We start from the raw sequence: 19454 nt of genomic DNA, 5'->3' as shown, positions 1-19454 counted from the left end.
GCTTCAGTTCTTAGAGCCTGTGAAGTGGAAGCCTTGTATTTTATTCACCAGGCTTTAGTAGAACCATTAGGTGCAGACGGCCTATGGAAATCTTCCTGATATCCCAGTAGGTCGCTCTGGCCCTTGTTTCACTGGAGAGGATCCTAATACAAAATCTTGGCTAACCCTAAGTATCAGTGATTTAACTGCTCTCATCTCCTCCTATTCCAGTTTTCTCGCTCCTCCGATACTTCCATACCCTCCCTTACCTGTCTTATTTTGATGGGAATCTTTCTCTGTCATTGTGTTCACTTTCATTAACTCCGCGGTGACTTCAGGATTCAGCTGATTAGACATAATCATATCATTCAGCCTTTGCTGCAGAATTAAATAGTTTTCTGACAATCTGGAAATCTGGAAAAACATGAAATATAAAAAGAAATTAGTTTTCCCCTAAAACCAGTGGGTACAGATCAACTCACCCTATAGAGGTAACAATCCACAATATGGCAGATTAAGTAATCCCAGTGCGCCATTTATATCAGTGGTCTTCAAACTGTAGACCACCAGCTGATGCAAATCTACAACTTTCAGCATGCCCGGACAGCCCTATCTGGAGGTTCAGGCTAAGTTTCCACTTGTTTTTTTTTCTGGCAGTTTTTGAGCCAAAGTTCTTCCTTTATATGTCCCATTCTTTTTGAATACACTTCTGGCTTTGGCTCAAAAACTGCAGTGGCAGGGGCAGGAGATAAGATGTCTGATCGCCGGAGGCCCGGCGCTGGAGACCCCCCCCCTGATCTCCCTCCTGCACCCGACGTCGGGTGCAGCTGCTTGTGATATCACGGCAACGCCCCCTCAATTCAAGTCTATGGGAGGGGGTGTGACAGTCACCACGCCCCCTCCTGTAGACTTGCATTGAGGGGACGTGGCCGTGACGTCATGAGCTTGGAGTGGCCGTGATGTCATGGGCCTCCGCCCTGCATCGCTAGTCATCTGGCACGAAGCGAAGTTTGCCCAAGCACCGGATGTCTGGGGTGCTGCAGCCAAAATCGCGGGGGTCCCCCATGATCAGACATTTTATCTTCTATCCTTTGGATAGGGGATAAGATGTCTAGGGTAGACTTTTTTGTGTAGTCTTTTTAGCACATTCCTTACTTTTGTAGCACTTTCTTACCTGTTCGGTGAAGAATGCCAGATCTTCCATTTCATTTAATACACTGGGGGTTCCATTGCTCGTGTGATTTGGTCCCAATGTGCTGTTTTTGTTGGGAATTTTCCCTTCCTTCTTCAGTCTTTCTCTCTCTCTTAAACCACGGTAGTTACTTTGTATAACAACTGCTGCTTTCTCTTCATCATCCGGAGTTTTGGCATGTCCATTGCTAACTTTATTGGAATTTACACTATTCTGAGAGTTTTTACCTCCAGCAACTGGATGGTCGTCTTTTTGGGTTTCGTCTTCAGTGTTGTCAGGCAATGAGTAAGATTTTGTATCTTTCTGTCTCTCCTCTTTGAATTTCTTCCTTTCTCTGTGACCCCGGTAGTTGCTTTGGATGACTACAGCAGCTTTATTCTCTTCTTCATCATTGTTATCAATTTCACATTGTTCTTTTTCCATTTCCGGAGTGTTTTCGTTTTGATTTTCAGGTGGCTTTGTATTATTTTTAGTTTGTGTTTTTTCCCTTTCTTCTTTCAGGTGCTTCCTTTGTTGGTGTCCTCGGTAATGACTTTGTATTACGACGGCTGCTTCTTCCTCACTTTTACCTTCGCTGGTTTTGTTGGCTTCTTGTGTCCCCTCTTTTTCCTCAGTCTTCGTAATTTCACCGGAATTTAGACATTGTTTTCTCTTTAATGATTCCCTGTCAAAAAATGATTGTATAATTTTTTTATGTCAGGATCGAATGTATTTTACAAATGCTATCCCTTTCTAAAAAGAAGCTCAATGTGGGTCAAACCTCTCTTACCTCCAGCAATCAACTATTAGCAATGAGGGAATTTGTGCCAAGGTATACAAGGCAAAGAAGTTATAGGGGAAATGTAGTATTTCATAGCAGCCATTAAGATGAATGTCCTAAGCAAGTCAGTCAGAGACCCCTAAATGTCACTTCTTTATGTCCTTACTGGTATGTGGACTTGTGTTGTCCTAATGGGATAGCCTATTTAAAGAGGACTTGTGGCCAACCCCCCGCCCCCCATAAAATTTTTTTTTAAAGGGGTCATTCAGCTTAGAAAAATTAATCACTATCCAAAGGATAGAAGGAAAGTGTCAGATCACAGGGGATCACCACTGGGATCCACCACGATCTTAAGCCTGGCTCCCCTCCTGCATGGGGGGGGGGGGGGGGGTGGCACATGCCCTCCATTTATCTCTATTGGAGAGTCAAAGCGATGTACTCGGGGCCCCATACAGCAGATCATGGATGGGCCCCAGCAGTTGGATGCCCCCGCAAACTGACACATATCCCCTATTCTTTGAGTAGTGGTTACATTTTTCTAAGCTGGACTACTCCTTTAAATAGCCTAAGGTGCCCTGATCACACAACTTCTTACATTCTCTTCATACACCCTTCCATTCCCGAAATGGAATTGTCTGCCAATTAAGGGAATAGTCAAATGGGCATTAACTTAATTTTAATAATGGGGTAAATATTAAGTGATGGGCGGATTATACAGTCTGGGGTGTATATTAGACATAAACACCCCTATGCCCATCTGACAATTCTCTGATTTATCTTTTTGACTCAGCTGGTTGGAGTTTTGTAGTATTGGATGATTCTGCTTTCAGAATAAGGGGCCATAGAAAATTTTGAATCTTGTTGCTTCATACAATGGGGCAAGGAGGGGGGGGGGGGGGAATAAAACAATATGTGCCTAATTTGACCATAACAACCAATCACAGCTCAGCTCTCATATCGTAACGAGCTCTGGTAAAATGAAAGTATTTTTATTTATTTATTTATAAATTAATTTCTTACTTCTTTCTCTCAAAACTCTTTCGCTCCTTGAAGCCGCGATAGTGAGACTGGATTGTAGTTGCTGCATCGGTCTCTTTTTTTAACATGAGTTTCTTCCTGACCAAGTATCCTCTGGCACCTGAAAATACATTATATAACAATGATAATAAGATTTAAATATTCCATTAAAAGCACCTGTGCCCAACCAAAAAAAAGTGTGACTAGCATTAAGGGTCTATTCACACGCACAGTATTCGGTGCAGATTTGATGCGCAGGATTTGAAGCTGTGTTCAGTTTACATTGATATCTGCAGCAGAAATTTCTGCGCAACAAATCTGTGCATCAAATCTGCACAAAATACTGTACGTGTGAATAGACCCTAAATAGCCCTGAATTGCCCTAAATAGCCCTGATCACACAACTTTTTACAGTTTCTTGAGACGTCCTTCTGTTCCTGAGATATGTAGGTTTATAATTTGTCTGACAATTCAGGGAATTAGTCAAATGGGCGGAAAACTTTATTTTTAATAATGGGAGTGACTATCAGGTGAGGGGCGGGGTTATATAGTCAGAAGGTGTGAATGTTTTACATTGAGGGGCGTGTCTGCCTAATACACACCTCCTGACTGATAACTCCTCCTATATACTCCTATATAATATATCCTGAATTGTCAGACAAAATATAAACCCTCATATCTTAGGAATGGAAGGGTGTATCAAGAAACTGTAAAAATGTATGTGATCAGGACCCTAAGCTATGTAATGACAATGTAATCTCATTTTTTTGAGGGTTGGTCACAGGTCCTCTTTAAAACCCTAAGATTTATACAATGAGGGCAAAATGCATACATACGTGCTTGGAATTTGGTAATGAAACTTTCTGTCTTTTCAGACTTTGCATGCATTTCTTTCCGTACGGTGTGGCCTCTGTAAGCTTTAAAACACATACAGTTACATTACAACTAAGAATAGTAGTTTAAAAAAGATAAGTACAGAATACGTACTGTGATATAATGTAAACATGTAAAACCATGTGACCTTAGAAAATGGGCCTCATTTACTAAGAGTATCGGGTTTTTACTAGTGGGAACTGTTGTTTCAGACTTTTTAGGATTCCATCTTATTTACTATGGGGATCACAGATTTACAAGTCGGGAACATTTTCTGAGCAGTTTTTCCTAGAGGGAAATTTCCAGCCATTTATTCAGGATTTTCTGTGAATTCAATAGTAAATAGGTCGGGTTGTGAAACCACGCCCCTTTTTGGGCTGGCCACACCCCCTTTATGACAGACCATGCCCCCTTTTTGGCTTTTCTCAATGCAATATCGGGTTAGTTGGATTTTCGTGATGCACACTGTCGCATGTCTCAGACACTATACACCAAAATAACTTGGAAAAACCAGACAAAAACTAGTGGGGTTTAGTTTAGGAAATGAGGGCCAATGCGTGTATTTTTGTATAGGGTGAGCAAAAACATGTGTTGCCCATACACAAGCTATAATCCGGCTAAGTTCCAAAGGCTGTGAATTTATGCTGGGAGTTGTAGTTATGCAACAGCTGGAAGCACACGGGTTGGTAAACACTGCTGTAAACAGTCAGATTCTTTGCAGTATATTGCAGAGTCACCAGGTTAAAGAAGAATAGACTTTTCTATTGTCTGTGTTCTGGGTAAAGCTTTGTTAGATGGTTTCTTTTAGTGACTACAGAGCCTATTATTGTAGTCCATATATCATCCAGGAGAGCTGTTTACTTTGTGCTGGAAAGCATCAGATTCTGTCATTGATTTTGGCCTAGTTTAACAAAATGTCTCATGAATCAATATGTGAGACTTACAGAAAAATCGGTTTGTGTGCGACTTAGAAGAATATTCCTTATGTGCCTAACATGGCCGACAGCACAGGTGAACTATTCACAGAGTTTGAATAACAATGCAGGGCTGAAAAAATTATGTTTATTATCCATTTATTCGATTTTCCTTGTAATGTTTCTTTCTTTCTTTCTCAGCAGCCCTGATCGATGTGGGCATTATATGGCAGCTCACACATTCCTCTAGAGTTAGGGTTTTGGGTTAGGGGTTGGGGTTAGGAGCTAGTGTTAGGGGTTTTGGTTAGGGGTTAGGGTTAGGTTTAGGCTTAGGGGTTAGGATTAGGGGTTAGGGGAGACCGGGGCACATAGAGGAGTGTGTCCATATAGTGACCACAGTGATCAGCTGAGCTGCTGCATACACACCCCAAGAACTAATAGTAGGGGGCTTTGCTGAGTCCTCATTTTGAACAGCTGCTCAGGTCACATTCGGCTACGGGACACAGGTGTGCGCACCTCACACAACCATCTCCAAGATTTCTCACATGCTTCCTCCATAAACTGGACATATCCGGCTCTCACTCACCATCAAGAGCATCCTGACATCTAATCTGTTCATGAAAGCCTACAACCTACCATAACCCTCCAGATACTGCACTGTACTATGAACGACTACCTTTCTACCTGCTCACAGGTGACAGCTGTCTCACGCACCTACTGTTTCCCTGTCCTCCCTTTATAAATTGGAAGCCCTTATGGGCAGGGCCCTCGCTCCCTCTATATATTTGTGTCATTTACTGTGTCCTGTTGACTGTACTTGTGTTTGTGGTATGTATTTTAAACCTGATACGTGCAGTGTCCTAGACCCAAGGTTGTTATAAAAATAAATTATTAGTAGTAATAATAATAATAATAAACTTAAATAAACTACGTAGTAATAATTTTAAAATGGACTACGGGTAGTCCGGTATTTATTAACTGCGACAGTCGCAACTTCGCATCAAGGTTAAAAATTGACTAAATTTACTCCAGCTCAAACATGGAGCAGAAAAAGCTACTACCAAAGTAAAAAAGGAAAAATTGCTTCCGTGAAAGAAAATTATCAACAGGCTGAAACCAGTTGATAAATAAGTCTAAAAAAAGGTAAGATAAAAATTACTAAAAAAAGGAATACATAAGCAAACATTGATAAATGTCCCTCATTGTTCTTATTGTTAATTTAAGAGAAAGCTACGTTTGCTAAATATTGCGTAATCCAATATGATAGCTAAACCATGTGATCCATGGTGGTACAGAAAGTGATCACGAACATGTGGGCTAATTTTCACATTCTTCTGACCAGCAATTTCAAAGAAAACTATGTTTGCATATGGCCGTTTGCAATATGGCTGCCAAATCTTCTGATCACATGTGGTACAGAATGGGATCATGAAAATGTGTGTTAATTTTCGCATTGTTTTTATGAACAATTTAGGAGAAAACTATGTATGCAGAATATTGTGCAATCCAATATGGCAGCCAAACCATGTGATCCATGGTGGTACAGAAAGTGATCACGAACATGTGTGCTAATTTTCACATTGTTATGACCAGCAGTCTCAGAGAAGACTATGTTTGCAGAATATTGCGCAATCCAATATGGCCGCCAAATCTGGTGATCAATTGTGGTGCAGAAAGAGATCACGAACATGTGTGCACATTTTTTAACTGTTCTGACCAGTAAATTTATAGAAAATTGTGTTTGCAGAATATTGTGCAATCCAATATGGCCACCAAATGATGTAATCACATATGGTATAGAACGTGATTACAAAAATGTGTGCTAGTTTTCATATAGTTCTTAATAGGGATCGACCGATAACCTCGGTGGAGGTTAGGGCCGATAGCCGATAACTTATACCGATATTCCGTTATAAGTTATCGGCTATTTATCCCCCCGCGATACCGCTGCAGATCATTGATTTAAAGCGGGCACTTTAAATCAATGCACTGCAGTGGCTTTTGCGGTGCCATAGACCGCCGCCGCCACCCGCTTCTCTCCCCCTACCTGTCAGGGTGGTCCGGGCCATCCATCCTTCCTGTAGTATCCGGCGGCATTCCGGGTGGAGTGTGATCCGGTCCGGGCTGTACTTCTTCTCCGGGGGTCCTCTTCTCCACTCCAGGCAGGCTCCGACCTAGTAATGCAGCATAGACGCCGCTGTGCAGTGTTGGCCGTGCGCAGCTACGCACCTGACGTCACGGTGTAGCGGCGTCTATGCAGCGTACTAGGCCGGAGCCTGCCCAGAGTGGAGAAGAGGACCCCCGGGGAAGAAGTACAGCCCGGACCGGTTCACTCTCCACCCAGAATGCCGCCGGACACTACACGAAGGATGGATGGCCTGGACCACCCCCATTACGGGTAAGTAAAAAATTTTTTATTGACTCGGAGGGTGGGGGAGGGGCCCGACCGGTATAGCGGTATGGGCAAAAATCCATACCGTGGGAGAAGGTGTGGCGGGTCAGGGGGTGGGGAGGGATTCGGTCGCGGTGGGGGGGGCGGTACGGGGGGCGGGGCATAACGGCTTATCGGCAAGGTAATTGCCGATACCGATAATGCCCAAATCATGATTACCGGCCGATAATATCGGCCATACCGATAATAGGTCGATCCCTAGTTCTTACCAGTAATTTAAGAGAAAACTATGTATGCAGCATATTGTGCAATCTAATATGGCTGCCAAATCTGGTGATCAATTGTGGTACAGAAAGTGAGTACTTTAGCACAGTGCAAAGAAAAATACTTTTAGATTAACAATCTACATATTATACACATTTAAAAAGTTACATATTATTATTAATGCTAGCCAATGGTCAGTAGGTAGGCGGCAAGGAGCAAGGTCAGGTCATCCAATATGGCCGCCCAATCTGGTGATCAAATGTGGTACAGAAAGTGACCATTGCCAAGTGCTAATTTTCACCTTGTTCTGACTAGCAATTTCAGCAAATACTCAGAATATTGCGCAATCCAATATGGCCACCAAATCTGGTGATCATTAGTGGTACAGAAAGTGATGACAAACGTGTGCTAATTTTCACATTGTTCTTACTAGTAATTTAGGAGAAAACTATGTATGCAGAATATTGCGCAATCCAATATGGCTGACAAATCTGTTGCTTAATTGTGGTACAGAAAGTAATCACAAACCTTTGTGCTAATTTTCAAATTGTACTGACCAGGAATTTCAGAGAAAACCACATATGTAGTTGTTATTGACGAACGGTAGCCATATTGATTATGCAAATGAACCAGCTTTACCAACCTTGGTACAGGAGGTGACCATGAACATGGGTACCAAATTATACGTTATTCTAACAAACGGTTTCAGAGAAGAAGATGCTTGTAGAATATTGCACAATTCAACATGCCGGCTAGAGATGAACGAACTTACAGTAAATTCAATTCGTCACGAACTTCTCAGCTCGGCGGTTGCTGACTTTTCCTGCATAAATTAGTTCAGCTTTCCGGTGCTCCGGTGGGCTGGAAAAGGTGGATACATTCCTAGGAAAGAGTCTCTGTATCCACCTTTTCCAGCCCATGGGAGCACTGGAAAGCTGAACTAATTTATGCACGAAAAGTCATTAACTGCCGAGCTGAGAAGTTCGTGACGAATCGAATTTACTGTAAGTTCGCTCATCTCTAATGGCAGCTAAACTATGTGATCAATAGACTTGTAATTAACAAGTCATAATTGTGATCACAGTGTAACCAAATATAACAAATTTGAAATCCGTAACTTTAGAGATTGAAAAATTCAGAGGTTTCAAAAATGTGTCATACACACTAATATGGCTGCCTGACCATGTGACCTATGACCTTTATGTTATACCAGATTAGCATAGTACAGGGCTCCACCATTGGGTAACATTTCATGAGTTTTGAATTAACATTGAGGCAATTACAGGCAAATTACATAAAGCCCCATAGAAATAATAGGAATAATTGTTGATATTTACATTAGTCAATATGGCCGCCAAACTAAATGGTTGAATGACGTCAAACAAACATGTATGAGTCTATGTCACAGTGTAAACATATATGGCTATTTGTACATCTGTATCTTTAATGGTTTCAGAAAGACATGGCTTTGCATATATCACTGAATATTGTCACCTAAAACAAAATGGCTGCCTGCTCATGTGACTTACCGTATATACTCGAGTAGAAGCCAACCTGAATATAAGCCGAGGCCCCTAATTTCACCCCAAAAACCCAGGAAAAGTTATTGACCCTAAGCCTAGGGTGGGAAATACATCATCCCCCCATGTAATCATCCAGACCCCCGTCATCATCCCCCCCCCCCTTCATCATCACCGCCTGTCAATCCCTTCATCAGTGGTCTTCAACCTGCAGACCTCCAGATGTTGCAAAACCTATTCTCCGCCCTTCGGGCCCGGACTAGTGAGTTGGCTTGACGACGACGCACAGGGACGTTGCACATGAACGTCCCTGTGCGTCGTCGTCAAGGCAACGTCACTACTCCGGGGCCGGGCCCGAAGCGCGGAGAAGAGGCCCCCCCGATGAAAAATGGACAGCCAACAATGACTAATCCTCCCCACCGGACGGTCCCTGCAGCATAGATGGCCCGGACCAGCTCACCCTAACTTCCCACCGAGGGGAGGTGAGTGCAAAACAAAAGGGGGGGGGGGCTCGATGATGACGAAGGCCGCAGTGGTCTTCAACCTGCGGACCTCCAGAGGTTTCAAAACTACAACACCCAGCATACCCGATGGCTATGACCTTTTTGTTACAAAAATCTAAAGCACAATAGAGTATTCTATCATTGCGCAAAGAAACATTTTTAATTAACGGTGTACATATTACACACATTCAAAAAAAAATTGTTCATTAATATTAATATCTAAATCCTATTGGTGAGCGGTGGCCATATTGATTATGCAAATGAACCAGCTTTAACAACCTTGGTACAGGAGGTAACCATGAAAATGTCAGTTATATGTTATTCTAAATTATATGTTATTCTAACAAACAGTATCAGAGAAGATGTTTGTAGAATATGGTGCAATTCAATATGGCGGCCACACCATGTGACCAAGTAACAAATCGGACTCTGCACAACAGTGCTACCACATACAGCCATTTATATATCTGTAGCTTTAGTGGTTCCAGAGAAGAAGATTTTTGAATATTGTGCAAAATTGCCACAAAAACCAAGATGGTGGCCTTACCATGTGACCTATGACCTTTATATTACACAAGATTAGGAACAGCTCATGGGTCTACCACTATGCCAAGTCACATGTGTTTTGGAGTTACAGTGCAGCAGATATAAGCATTTGAAATTTGTGGCAGAATAATAATAATAATAATACTAATGATACTAATCTGAGCAAAAACAATAGGTGTCCAGGCAACTTCGTTGCTTGTCCACCTAATAATAACACCATCTGTACCGGTACATGTACAGCATGCTGCAGCTATTAGCCTACGAAACAAACTTATCCAGCTTTATTTCCCTCCTACTACACTTTCTTTACTGTAATCCCTCCCACTATGTGGGAGGGAGGTAAAGTAGACTGAATCCCAGGTAGAGTGTGCAAAGGAACAGGAAGTCCATTACAGGATGTAGACCAGACAGGAAGTTGGGCTGATGAAGACAACAGAGAAAACACTTTGCATTGACAGGCAGCCACGCCCCCTCCCATAGACTTGAATTGAGGGGGTGGGGGATGACGTCATGAGGGGGCGGTGCTATGACATCACAAGCTCCCGACGCCGGCTCCAGCGTTCAGAACAGTTTGGTCCAAACGCTGAGCAGGGGAGTACCCCTTTAAGGCAGTGCTTGAAAATAATGGTGGCCACACAAAATATTGACACATTGGGCCCAATTTAGACATTTTCACTTAGAGGTATACCCACTTCTGTTACCAAGGATAGATAGATCACAAATCACACAACTAAATTTAGTGGAGGACATTACCTGATTGGATTTTTACTGCACTTTGCTCTCGTTTCTGCTTCAGTTTTTGGTATTTTTTGGCTCCCATCCATCCTTTGACACAGGCTTGAAAAAGAACAATTCTATTGACTATCGTCTTTATCATTCGATCCAGCTGTTCAACATGGTAATATTTGAGGAAGACCTAAGTAATAGAAATAAGTGAGACACTTGAGCCAACATTAAGAGGACATCATCAGGGCTATGTCAGAATTCTGGGGAAAAGAAGTTCTAGATTATTATAAGTATTACTAACATAGTTCAGCACAAGCTATTATTAGAGAATAATGTAGGGGTTCTTGTGCATTTCTTGTGTACACTTGTTTTAGGTGATGTGGCATGCATGAGTTTACCACCATTTGTATTCCTATTTCCCAACTGATATGGTTTCCTAATGCTGCCTACATTTCCCATGATACCTAAGTGCAGTAACTGATAGGTCAAGTTCCGTCCTCTAACACTCTAAAACTGTGTTTCCAAACCTGTGTCCATCCAGCTGTTGCAAAACTACAACTCCCAGCATGCCTGGCTGGGGGTTGCAGTTCTGCAACAGCTGGAAGCACACTGATTGGGAACACTGCTCTAGAATATTATACTGGAGGAGATACAGCTTTTCTCCTTGTTACTGCAGCTCTCACCCACAGGAGAATAACGTGAGGTTGTTTCATACAGCACACACTACAGAATCTACTCATAGCACATAGTGAGGGCAGAAGTATGATCAGGTGAGGTGTATAACCCTATACCTTTGCAGCTACATGCTACATACCCTGGTCTAGAGCCCTGTGCGGGACTGTTTTCTTAATACCACTCCCGTTTGATTTCTGATCATTCCCGTCCACTCCCTCAAGGTATGTGTTCCACACCCGCCCACTCCCAAAACATGTGTCCATTCCTGCCCACTCCTACAAACATTTTGTCACTTCATCACCTACTTGTGCCATTTCATCACCCCCTTGTGCCATTTCATCACCCCCTTGTGCCATTTCATCACCCCCTTGTGTTATTTCATCACCCCCTTGTGTAATTTAATCATCCCTTATGTTATTTCATCACCCTTTGTGCCATATCATCACCCCCTTTTCTTATTTCATCCCCTCTTGTGCCATTTCATCACCCTCTTGTGCCATTTCATCACCCCCTTGTGCCATTTCATCACCCCCTTGTGCCATTTCATCACCCCCTTGTGTTATTTCATCACCCCCTTTATGTTATTTCCTCACCCACATGTTATATTTCATCACCCCCTTGTGTTATTTCATCACCCCTTGTTATATTTCATCACCCCCTTGTGTTATTTCATCACCCCCTTTATGTTATTTCATCACCCCCTTGTGTTATTTCATCACCCCCTTTATGTTATTTCATCACCCCCTTGTGTTATTTCATCACCCCTTGTTATATTTCATCACCCCCTTGTGTTATTTCATCACCCCTTGTTATATTTCATCACCCCCTTGTGTTATTTCATCACCCCCTTGTGTTATTTCATCACCCCTTGTTATATTTCATCACCCCCTTGAGTTATTTCATCACCCCCTTGTGCCATTTCATTATTTCCTTGTGATATCTCAGTGGTTTCCGGGACTGCATGCAATATGTCTTAATTAGGCCCAAGTAGCCATTTTCCCTCACCAGTGGAAAGTTCAACATGGCACCTCATGGCAAAGAACTCTCTGAGGATCCTTAAAAAAAAATGTTGATCTACATCAGTGCTTCTCAATTATTTTCTATCATGCCCCCCCCCCCCCCTAGGAAGAAGAAAACATTTTGCGCCCCCCGCGCGACTGTAAATAGTATCATTTGTCTATAAAATTGTTATAAGTACACCTCTGCATAACACTGTATCCTTATTAACGTATATGAGGCTCTGTACAATGACAACAAGCAGGGCTCTGTACACTGACAACAAGCAGGGCTCTGTACACTGACAACAAGCAGGGCTCTGTACACTGACAACCAGCAGGGCTCTGTACACTGACAACAAGCGGGGCTCTGTACACTGACAACAAGCGGGGCTCTGTACACTGAGGACAAGCAGGGCTCTTTATACTGACAACAAGCAGGGCTCTGTACACTGACAACAAACAGGGCTCTGTACACTGAGGACAAGCAGGGTTCTGTACACTGACAACAAGCAGGGCTCTGTACACTGACAACAAACAGGGCTCTGTACACTGAGGACAAGCAGGGTTCTGTACACTGACAACAAGCAGGGCTCTGTACACTGACAACAAGCAGGGCTCTGTACACTGACAACAAGCGGGGCTCTGTACACTGACAACAAGCGGGGCTCTGTACACCGACAACAAGCAGGGCTCTGTACACTGACAACAAGCAGGGCTCTGTACACTGACAACAAACAGGGCTCTGTACACTGAGGACAAGCAGGGCTCTGTACACTGACAACAAGCGGGGCTCTGTACACTGACAACAAGCAGGGCTCTGTACACTGACCACAAGCAGGGCTCTGTACACTGACAACAAGCGGGGCTCTGTACACTGACAACAAGCAGGGCTCTTTACATGGAGGACAAGCAGGGATCTGTACCTGAGGACAAGCAGGGCCTGTACGAGAGAGAGCAGGGCGGCGGGCGCACTGCTCGGTGGCACAGTGAACTCCGACATGGTGGGCTGCTGCGCTTGAACGTAGCAGCGCGCCACGCCAGAGTTCAAAGCACCTCTCCCAGGCAGCCACACTGACAACCCAGGGCGGTAATTAAAATCCAGCCGTAGAGTTGCTAGGCAACCGACGCCGTGTGGGACGCCGCTTGCGAGTGAGTCCGAGCCCCCCTTTACGGAGCCTTGCGCCCCCCCCTGGGGGCTGCGCCCCACTGTTTGAGAAGCACTGATCTACATGAAGATGGCCTAGGCTATAGGAAGATTGCCAAGATCCTGAAACTGAGCTGCAGCACGGTGGGTAAGGCATGGTTGACCAAAGAGGTTGAGTGCACATGCTCAGCATCATATCTAAAGGTTGTCCTTTGGAAATAGACCTATGAGTGCTGAGGGTAAAGGGGTGGGGGTCAGCCTGTCAGACCCCAGACCATAAACCACACATTGCATCAAATTGGTCTGCATGGCTGTCATCCCAGAAGGAAGCCTTTTCTAAAGATGAAGCACAAGAAAGCCTGCAAATAGTTTGCTGAAGGGAAGCAGACTAACAATATGGATTGATGAGACCAAGATAAACACACAGAGCCTCTAGTCATACATACTTTAGTTTTTCCTAAAACCCAGTGGTGTAAGTTTGCTTTCTCTAGTATGGATGCACAGCATTCCGGGCTGACTGGTGTATCTTCATAGGACTTAAAGCAAATCAGGTAGTATCTGAAAACACAGATAGATTATCATTGTTAGTATTATTATCAACTACAAATAACAATAATATACAAGTGCAATAAATAGAGCAGTGTTTCCCAACATGGGTGCCTCCAGCTGTTGCAAAACTACAACTCCCAGCATGCTGGGAGTTGTAGTTATGCAACAGCTAGAGGGACTCTGGTTGGGAAACACTGAAATAGATACAAGTATCTTTCATAAAATAACAACAGTGGTTCATTTTCCCTTAGAACTCTTTGGAGGGGAATGTATCATTAGCGCAAATGTTTGCATGATGGAAATTTGAGTCACTACATAGATTTGAGTAAATGTTATGAAGCCCCTGGATAGTGCAAAAAAAAAAAACGATGAAAGGCTCACACATATTCCTACCCCAGCTGGTCACTGGAGGGAAATTTGCGCAAAAATAAAAAAGTGATAAATTGAGCGCACCACCCAGCGCATCTGCTCACTATGTCCCCTGGAAGCGCACAGCGAGAAAAATGACAAAGACATGGACAACATGAAAATAACAGGTCTGCTCTAAAATTGCCGAGTCAGATGACGGATTCAGAAACGGTTGGAAATGAAAAATTACTAAAACCGAAAAATTTAATAAAAATAAAAACATTATCACCTGTGCCTTAGATAACTAGCTAATCAGTGAGTTAGACTATTGGGACCCCTAGCGATTCCAAATTAGAGGTTCCTTGTCCCCGATTAATAAAGTGTGACCACACGTGCCGAGCCATTAAAGGGAAACTCTGGTGGTAGTTTTTTTTTTTTAATTAAAGGAAAACTGTCAGCTCTCTCCCCCCACTAACCAGCGGTACTGGCTGGTAGTGCGGGGGACGCTGGTCAGTTTCATGCTTACTGTGCCTGGATCCGCTGCTCCGTTCTGGCGTAATATTCTATTTTCAGTATATGCTAATGAGCTGCTAACTGGCACCGGCCGGGCTAACTGGCACTCTGATGTCAGTGCCGCCTGCTGCAGTGCTGCCCAGCTCATCAATATTCCTCCTCTCTCTGCCTCTCCCTCTTCTCCCCACTCTGTAATGAAGAGAGAGGGGAGGTGCTGCGGCAGGCGGCAATGACGTCAGAGTGCCAGTTAGCAACTCATTAGCATATGCCGAAAATAGAAGATTACGGCAGAACGTTATGGCGGATCCGGGCACGGTAAGCATGAGACTGATCAGCGTCCCCCGCATTACCAGCCAGTACCGCTAGTTAGTGCGGGGAGAGAAAGCTGACAGTTTTCCTTTAATTCTTTATTCATGCCTCATGCTGGTGCCTCTACTATCGCTGTTTCGGTCTGCAGTGCGATCCTCTTCCTAGTGCTGGAGGTCTATCCATCTCAATGGAGTACAGCAAATCACTGGCCGTAGTAGTATCCCGCCTCACCAGTGAGTGGGTCAGAGGCAATGTCACACATTGAGCCATGTCCCTGGTCTTCTTCCTTGTGCTTGTGCTCAATACGTCACATTACTGCTCAGCCAATCACTGGACAGGGCGGGAACCTATTACTGCGGGCGATTTGCTATGCTGCACTGTGATGAATAGACCCCTAGTACTAGGAAAAAGACCGGGGTCGGGGCTCAATATGTCACATTGCTGCTCAGCCTATCACTGGTTGAGACAGGGCAACGCTACGGCTAGTGTTTGGCTGTGCTGCACTGTGACAGATAGGCCGCCAACACTAGGAAAAGGACTGCATTGGGGACTGGAGAAGCAATACTGGAGGTCCCTAGGGAGCGCGGGATGTTATTGTTTAATAAGAGACAGGCTGGGCATCTTATAAAAAACAAAACACGCTATTGTCGGAGTACCCCTTTACCTCTATGGGACTTTTGTAGATAGTGGAGTCCAGTGCTCGGCTATGTTCAGCAGAGTATGGGAACTGCAACTGTATTCCCTTAGGGGACAAGGGACCTCCATTCCTGTGCTTGGTGAGGGTCCCAGTGGTCAGACCCCATAATCAGCTAGTTATCATTTATACCTTTAATAGGGGATAACTTTACATTTTTTAAATGACTCCTTCAAAAACTACAAAATTTGCGCTTATGAAAAGAGTGTGGAGGAGATTTATACAAATTTATACAAAACCTGTGCAGAGGAAAATGTATGAAAAAAAGGAAAGAGATGCGCTCCTAGTGTAATATGTCAGAATAGGTGAGCCCCTTAGGAAACCAAGTGTAAGGCTTACCGGAGGGCGTTGTGCTGAGGGCACAACACCTATGCAGGCATGTAGAATCACTCAATGGACGTGAGGTCAGCTGCTCCAGGATCCCCTCTGAGTGTCCTAAACGCTCAGTATCAAGGTAAGATTCAAAATGTGTGACCCATAATTCGGGACACAGAAAATGGGGATTTGATTCCAAAGTACTTCGCCTCCGGTTAGTAAATGATCCCTTTTGCGATCCCGAGATTTGTTGCGATCCTGAGACCTGTTGCGATCGAGATTTTGAATCTCGATCGCAACAGGTCTCAGGATCGCAACAAATCTTGTGCAGAGGAAAAGTCACAGTCTGCTTCTTTAATTAAAAAAAAAGCCTCTGCAAAATAAAAGAAGTGATCTGATTGGTTGTATTGGCAACTGATCAACGTTTCCTCTGCACAGGTTTTGATAAATCTCCCCCTAGAGCTATGTAAAAAGTCACTTTGATATTTCAACAGCTTTATAGAACCATTTAGTTTCTTGAACGTTCATTATTCAAGTACATACCCCCCCCCCCCCTTACCTCTTGATAAAGTTGGCAAAGAGAATGCGGTGTGAGTATCCCAGCTGGCGTATTCTCGCTGTTTCCAGAATCCCTGTGTACCTTAGTTGCACCAATACTTTTTCCCGATCAAACTTATTTGGCAGGCGATCATTATTTGGTTTTATGCATCGTACAAAGTGCGGCTGTCCTGCCACCATTTTTGACAATAAGTCCATCAAGGAATACTGTGACAAAAATTTAAAGTGTAAATACCCAGTATTCAATGGTCCTATGTATGTATCTACTGTATATGTGTATGTACATAGCCAAGAGTGTAAGCTATGGGGGGGGTTAGTTCTTAATCCATGGCTACTTTTACAGTTATGCAGACTGTATAAATGTACATAGTATGGTGCATATAGTATAATGTATACATGATATACTGAAACACATGGACACTATAATACAGGCATGCCCTTTTGATGTTTACCCCTTTAAGACAACAGTTTATTTTTAGCCTTAAAGGGGTACTCTGCTGGAAAACATCTTATCCCCTATCCAAAGGATAAGGGATAAGATGTCTAATCGCTGGGGTCCCGCCGATGGGGACCCCTGCAATCTCCGCTGCGGCACCCCAGTCATCCGGTGCACGGAGCGAACTCCACTCTATGTGGGATGACTGGCGACTATGGCCACCATGCCCCTCCATTCATGTCATGTCTAGAAGCTGGAAGCCGTACCCTAAAATACGATGCCACGGTTTGTGTTTTCATGTTAGTTGTCTCTCGAGGATGGCGGGCATCTCCCAAATCGCCCTGTTGAGAAATGCAAACAAATTTACCATGAGACTTATGTTAGATTTCTTTATGTGCTTATAGTGGACCTGTCAGCTGAAAAACATAGGTGTAAATAAGCCCATGGCTAGATAGGGGTTCTCATCAGGAATCCGGGCATACCTATTTATCTCCATAGTTCTCTCTATAAGCCTTTTTGTTATTATACAAATAATACACCAAAGCCCAGGGGTGTTACTCATGGCAGGAGCTCAGGTAAGTCTAGCGGATATCCTCTTTATTAATGCCCATTGCCTCCACTTGCATCTGTCTACCCCATTTGACCAGATATAGACAACATAGGTTGGACTTGCACCTTGGACTTTTAATTACCTTTTTTTTAAATGGAGAGGACTATAGAAATAAAGATATTGGGGGAGATTTATCAAAACCTGTCCAGAGGATAAGCTGCTGAGTTGCCCATAGCAACCAATCAGATGGTTTCTTTCAGTTTTGAAAAGGCCTCTGAAAAATGAAAGAAGCGATCTGATTGGTTGCTATGGGCAACTCAGCAACTTATCCTCTGGACAGTTTTTGATAAATCTACCCCAATATACCTGAAATTCTGACGGTTAGCCCTCTCTATTCATTGGCCTATTTATACCCCTGTTTTCCTGGTGACTGGTCCGCTTCGAAGAAAACATCCAACAGATAAAGATCTGATAAAAAAATAAACAAATGGAAAAAAAATGCCATTTCCTAGAGACATGTAAAAAGTTTTAACTGGTTGGGGTCTGAGTGTTTAGATCCTGGCTAATAGTTAGAACTAGAGGGTAAAGAAGAATGTAGCCGAGCGCTTCGCTCCCTGCTCTCATGCCCAGGTTGATCCCATTGACTCATATTGGGAGTCCATTTTGGTCATGTGGCACAGAGCTTAGAGTGCACTATTTCCGGATCATTCTAGCAGTTGTGTTTTGAAAACTCAGACCTCAACTGATGAAAACTTTTGACATGTCTCTGCAAAGTGTCAAAGGTTTTATTTAAAGTGACAGTGCCCAAGTACTCTTTTCTTTTAATCCAACTTAATCTTATATAACAGTCAAAACTGTGAGAATATACAATGGAAACTTTATAATATCACCAACAAAAAAAGAGGGGCCTAGCCATAGAGGGAAGAGCCACCACTAGTTTGTGAAATATACATATACACCGACACAAAGAAAACTAGTAGTGAAAAAATATTATATTTTATTTAACAAATATGAAAATGACATCCATTTAAAATATAAGGAAAGATAAAAACAAGGCACTACAAGAACAACTACAGATGAGTAGAGGAAGTACAGCAGGCACTGATACACGGAATACAGGGAAAAATGCGTTTATAAATATAGATTAGAATCACAGTGAAAGGGTATAAGACACAAAACATATGCAATAGATCACCAGATAAAAAGTATACAAAGAGCACCTAGCAAAGGTAATTCACAGGGTTAATATAAAGATACAAGTGTAAAAGAACCATAACATCCTGCCATGCATTGCCTACCTACCACCTCCAACCCCAACGTAGGTTTCGCTTGTGCTTCGTCAGGGGACATGCCTTCTGTACTTCCTCTACTCATCTGTAGTTGTTCTTGTAGTGCCTTGTTTTTTATCTTTCCTTATATTTTAAATGTATGTCATTTTCCTATTTGTTAAATAAAATATAATATTTTTTCTTTTTCTTTGTGTCGGTGTATATACAATTGGTAACTTTGACTCGTTGTAAGGCAATGGACTACTCATCATTGCCCTGACTACAGTATGAGACCTGTAGTGCCAGGTCCCTCCTCCTTTGCTAAGCTCCGCCTCTCAGCATATGTCAAACAAAGATGGGAGGGATGAGAAACAAATTTACACCTATGTTATACAAAAAGTGCAAGATGCT

General features: G+C 43.2%; 1 protein-coding gene across 9 annotated transcripts in view; it reads right to left on the bottom strand.

Annotated features, from left to right (window-relative positions):
* Nucleotides 1–19454, bottom strand: part of MYO3A (myosin IIIA) — a 212176-nt gene that overhangs the window by 28683 nt on the left and 164039 nt on the right. For all 9 annotated transcript variants that reach the window (XM_056519327.1, XM_056519328.1, XM_056519330.1 and 6 more), the window contains 8 exons: nt 17492–17566; nt 16791–16996; nt 13950–14061; nt 10714–10876; nt 3785–3865; nt 2952–3069; nt 1154–1835; nt 249–393 (listed from right to left, as the gene is read on the bottom strand). In XM_056519327.1, the coding sequence (XP_056375302.1) occupies nt 249–393; nt 1154–1835; nt 2952–3069; nt 3785–3865; nt 10714–10876; nt 13950–14061; nt 16791–16996; nt 17492–17566 (1582 nt within the window). The remainder of the gene's footprint in view (nt 1–248; nt 394–1153; nt 1836–2951; nt 3070–3784; nt 3866–10713; nt 10877–13949; nt 14062–16790; nt 16997–17491; nt 17567–19454) is intronic.

Source organism: Hyla sarda, chromosome 5, assembly GCF_029499605.1.
Source record: "Hyla sarda isolate aHylSar1 chromosome 5, aHylSar1.hap1, whole genome shotgun sequence".
In the NCBI taxonomy this organism is placed as follows: domain Eukaryota; kingdom Metazoa; phylum Chordata; class Amphibia; order Anura; family Hylidae; genus Hyla; species Hyla sarda.
The sequence above is the reverse complement of the archived record's forward strand: the minus strand, read 5'-3'. Positions and strand labels throughout refer to the sequence as shown.